Genomic DNA, 4,270 nt, shown 5'->3' with positions numbered 1-4,270 from the left:
GATGTGCCAGTGTAGTTACTCTTTGAGAGAAGCAGTCAGACTAGAGAATAAAGGTCCCAGATTCGGTCCCTAGTTAGTCCTCGGCAATTTTTTATTGGTGTTTATTTTAGTTTCGTTTAATAAAAACCAGAAATGTGGTGAAATGTTGCATAAAGAGCAAAAAACTGGTAATTACAAAAAAAATTGTATATATTTTAACAAGGTATTCTAACAATTCTAATCTTTAAAAAGAGAACCGAATGTTAAAACTTTGTAAAAAATCGATGTTATACATCAGATTTCTGCTTTCTTCCTCTTTTCCGTTCGAGTTCTTGATAAAAGGATTACTATATAACTAAAATACCATGCACGAAGCAAAAATGAACAGATTTCATGAAAATGGCACCCTTTAGATTGAAACGTTTCTATTTACGTCTGAATCTGTGGGAGAAGGGCATCCAGATAAAATGTGTGACCAGATCAGTGATGCTGTGCTAGATGCCCATCTTAAACAAGACCCAAATGCCAAAGTCACATGTGAAACCGTGACTAAAACAGGCATGGTAATGCTTTGCGGCAAAATTACATCCAATGCAGTAGTTGACTACCAGAAGATCGTCCGTGAAACAGTTAAACAAATCGGTTTCGACGATTCCTCTAAAGGATTTGACTACAAGACTTGCAGCGTTTTAGTTGCTATTGAACAACAATCCCCAGAAATTGCTAGTGGTGTGCACTTAGAAAAAGATGAAGATGATGTCGGCGCAGGGGATCAGGGAATAATGTTTGGATACGCCACTGACGAAATGCAAGAAGCAATGCCGCTTACGGTTGTATTAGCACATAAATTAAATGCAAAAATAGCTGAGTTGAGGAGAGATGGAACATTCTGGTGGGCAAGGCCTGATACCAAATCACAGGTCACATGTGAATATTACTTTGATCAAGGAGCCTGCATTCCCATCCGAGTTCACACTGTTGTCATATCAGTTCAACATTCAGAGAAAATCAGTTTGGAACAACTCCGAAGTGAAATTATTGAACATGTCGTTAAAACGGTCATCCCAGACAAATATTTAGACTCGAAAATGGTGTTTCATATTAACCCTTATGGGACTTTTATCATCGGTGGACCAATAGGTGATTCCGGTTTAACAGGGAGAAAAATCATTGTCGACACATACGGTGGCTGGGGAGCACATGGTGGTGGCGCATTCAGTGGCAAAGACTTTACCAAAGTTGATAGATCTGAAGCTTATGCCGCTAGATGGGTGGCAAAATCATTGGTCAAATATGGAATATGCAGGCGTTGTTTAGTTCAAGTCTCCTATGCTATTGGTGTTGCTGAACCTTTGTCAATTATTATCTTTGACTATGGCACCAGTGGCAAAACACAGAAAGAACTTGTCGCCATTGTAAAGAAGAATTTCGACCTCAGACCTGGTCGTATTCTTAAAGACTTAGATCTGAAGAGGCCTATTTACCAAAAGACTAGTACCTATGGTCATTTCGGCAGAGATGTCTTCAGCTGGGAGCAAGTAAATTCCCTCATCCTGTAAATGAAGTTTCTCCCTTTCTTTTCCTTCTTCTGTCAACGCTGCCAGTAGTTATTTTTTAATAGTGCCATCTATTTATACTCTGTTCCTTTTTTAAGACTTTGAGTGCGGTAAAAGGTCACATCGAGTTTACATTCCCTCTGCCGACCTCTCGGTAAGGCCTGCAAATACTAACGTCGAGTATCGGTCTTTTTATAAATTCTTGCCCCTATTTAGTTTGTATGTTCATTGTTATTGATTATAATAATTATATTGATTCTAATAGTGCAATGATTATCGTGCTGCCAAAGGTAACTCCTAAAAGCTACGTTGACAATTTCACACTCAGTTTTTAAGAATTTAAACGAAAATGTAGTTCAGCTAAAAACAGTGGCACTATTTAACCAAAATAGGCTAATGGGGCGATCTATCGCATTGGCTGAAGCCCCATTTAAAGTTACTTTTTGAAAGCCTTTAAAAGCAAGAAAGAGTTCATTTCCTCTGCTGCTTTCAAATGTCGCGGTTTAAAACAGCCTAAATTATGAATGAAAGCTGTTTGTAAATGACCTTTACTCGTCATGCTGCGTTTTGCTGCAAATGCGTGTAGCGAAAAGGAGCCCTCATTTGTGTTGTGTTTCCGAAAATTCGAAGCGGAAAGGAGCACTTTCCAAAAACACTCCGGGACCGAATGACGGAATATAACGATATGAACCTCATTTTGACAACTTCAAATCCGGTAGTTACAATTTTGTTGCTTTTTTTATTTTACATCTGTTGACTATCAAATTATGTTGGTAACATTTTTGCTAAAATAACAAAATGAACTAATAAACGGTTTACACGTAAAAAAAAAAAATGCAGTCCAAGCCATGTGCCATGATACCTGAGGAACAGTGGTTAAGACATTATTCGAATGTCTTCGGGTCTAAAGATATTCCCTTGGAAAAAGGAATATGATGAATCGCTTAAATTGCGTATTGATTTACTGTTGAAAAAGAGAAATTATTTTTCTTATATCTGCGAATGATGTTTTGAGGGCTGTTCGCCAGTTAAAGGTTAACAAGGCTCCAGGTCTTGATGATGTCAGTGGTAATCATCTGCGTAATGGTTCACCGCTTTTGATCCATTATATGCAACTACTTTTTCAGATGTGTATAGATACTGCCACCGTCCCCAAATCGTTTTGTACCGGAGTCGTTACAAACATCCTGAAGAAAGGAAAAACGCAAATGAGTGTGGAGGCTACAGGCCGATTAATCTTTCGAGTACATTCAACAAGGTGCTGGAAAAATTGGTCCTTCGTGAAGTTATATCGAAGTGTGTGATAGACTACAGGCAGTTTGGGTTTCGAAAGCATCTAATCTGTGCTTTCGCCCATAGACTTCTAAAGCGCATTCTCGCCAAGGCTAATTCACTTGAGTTATCCGTACATATATGTAGTGTTGACATTCCCGTTGTATTTGATTCAGTAATGCAGTCTGCTGTGTTCCGCACCTTTCTAGATGCCGGTGCGAACGCCCATAAAGTAGCTATATTATCATGTTGGTACTCTAATAATTATATAAGAGTGAAATTTGGGCTTGAAAAACTCAGTGAGCCAGTTAAACTAAAGAGAGGACTTCGATAAGGTTCCGCCTTAAGTCCGATATTATTTAAAACGTTGAATTCTAAGGTTACAAAACAAATTTCTGGCGGGCTAAGATTTGATACTTGTGATTTGCGTTTAATAAGCTATGCTGACGATTTACTTATGTTGAGCTTCTCATTGAGTGTACTGCAGGATGATTTAGATAAGCTTGTATCTGATTATAGCGCTGTTGGTCTACAAGTTAATGGCCAGAAAACTGAATTTCTGGTTTTCAGATCTGTGGAACAAGAGGCACCAGCACCAACTGTATCCGTAGATGGTTCTATTATCGCACTGTCTTCTTTGCTCGAATATTTAGGTCTCCCGTACGGTCAAGATAAGAAAACTACAAGAACTCTTTGCCTTGATACTCTTGTGTCTAACCTGCGAGGGAGCTATGCTAAACTAGCCCCGCTAAATTATTCTTACAATCGGCAAATTTTGGCGAGGATACTCTATAAGTAGTGACATAACCACATGTCCTTTACCTTTCCCTGCTTTGGGAATGGTTCACAGAAACAGAGAAACTAAAAGTTAGGTCCGCGTTTTGTAGATATTTGAAGTTTTTGATACGTATACCGCTATTCCAGAGAAACTCATTTCTTTTGAATAAGTAATCAAATTTCAGATCCCCGTGAAGTTGTGGAAGAATATGAAACTAGGACTAGAAAAGGTGCCCTTGAGCACCTTTACAATTTCCTGTCGTTGTATGTAATATACGAGCTATGAATGTATATAGTGAATGTAATCTAATCGTTCAATCTTGAAGTATTATTTTCGCCTTTTTCTTTGTCCTTTTTATTTTTTTTTCTTTATACTCCGCCATGTTGTTGTTTTGATGGTGGGCTAACATTAAATATCTATCGATATATCTATCTATAATAAATATCTTTGAAAAGACCTCAGAATTTAAGTAAGTATGTATAAAGAAACTATACTCTTAAGGTCCAAACCAAAAGTGCTAATCTCCGTTTCTTGACCCTCCAGTCAGGAAGTGTGATCAAGAGTTGGGGCCCAGTCATCCTATGTTTTTGCACACACAAAAACGCACACACATTTTATCTTGTTCTATAATTCTTTTAAAAAGTTAAAACAGTTGTAAATTTTACACAGTATTGCATAAACGTAG

The 4,270-nt window shown here is 37.9% G+C and overlaps 2 protein-coding genes across 2 annotated transcripts; both read left to right on the top strand.

Annotated features, from left to right (window-relative positions):
* The first annotated feature begins 341 nt into the window (after positions 1-341).
* LOC136040579 (S-adenosylmethionine synthase-like) lies at positions 342-1,700 on the top strand. The gene has a single exon (XM_065724825.1). The coding sequence runs from the start codon at positions 447-449 to the stop codon at positions 1,536-1,538; it is 1,092 nt and encodes a 363-aa protein (XP_065580897.1). The 5' UTR covers positions 342-446; the 3' UTR covers positions 1,539-1,700.
* Positions 1,701-2,055: 355 nt separating this feature from the next.
* Positions 2,056-3,141, top strand: LOC136040680 (uncharacterized). The gene is made up of 2 exons (XM_065724979.1): positions 2,056-2,068; positions 2,663-3,141. The coding sequence occupies exons 1-2, from the start codon at positions 2,056-2,058 to the stop codon at positions 3,139-3,141; spliced, it is 492 nt and encodes a 163-aa protein (XP_065581051.1).
* Positions 3,142-4,270: the final 1,129 nt, after the last annotated feature.

This window comes from Artemia franciscana, chromosome 21 (assembly GCF_032884065.1).
Source record: "Artemia franciscana chromosome 21, ASM3288406v1, whole genome shotgun sequence".
Classification (NCBI taxonomy): Eukaryota; Metazoa; Arthropoda; class Branchiopoda; order Anostraca; family Artemiidae; genus Artemia; species Artemia franciscana.
This window is presented reverse-complemented; position numbering and strand designations above follow the sequence as displayed.

What these genes read in the sequence shown, in the direction of transcription:
- LOC136040579 (XM_065724825.1), top strand. Translation starts at nt 447, where the DNA reads ATGTGTGACCAGATCAGTGATGCTGTGCTAGATGCCCATCTTAAACAA.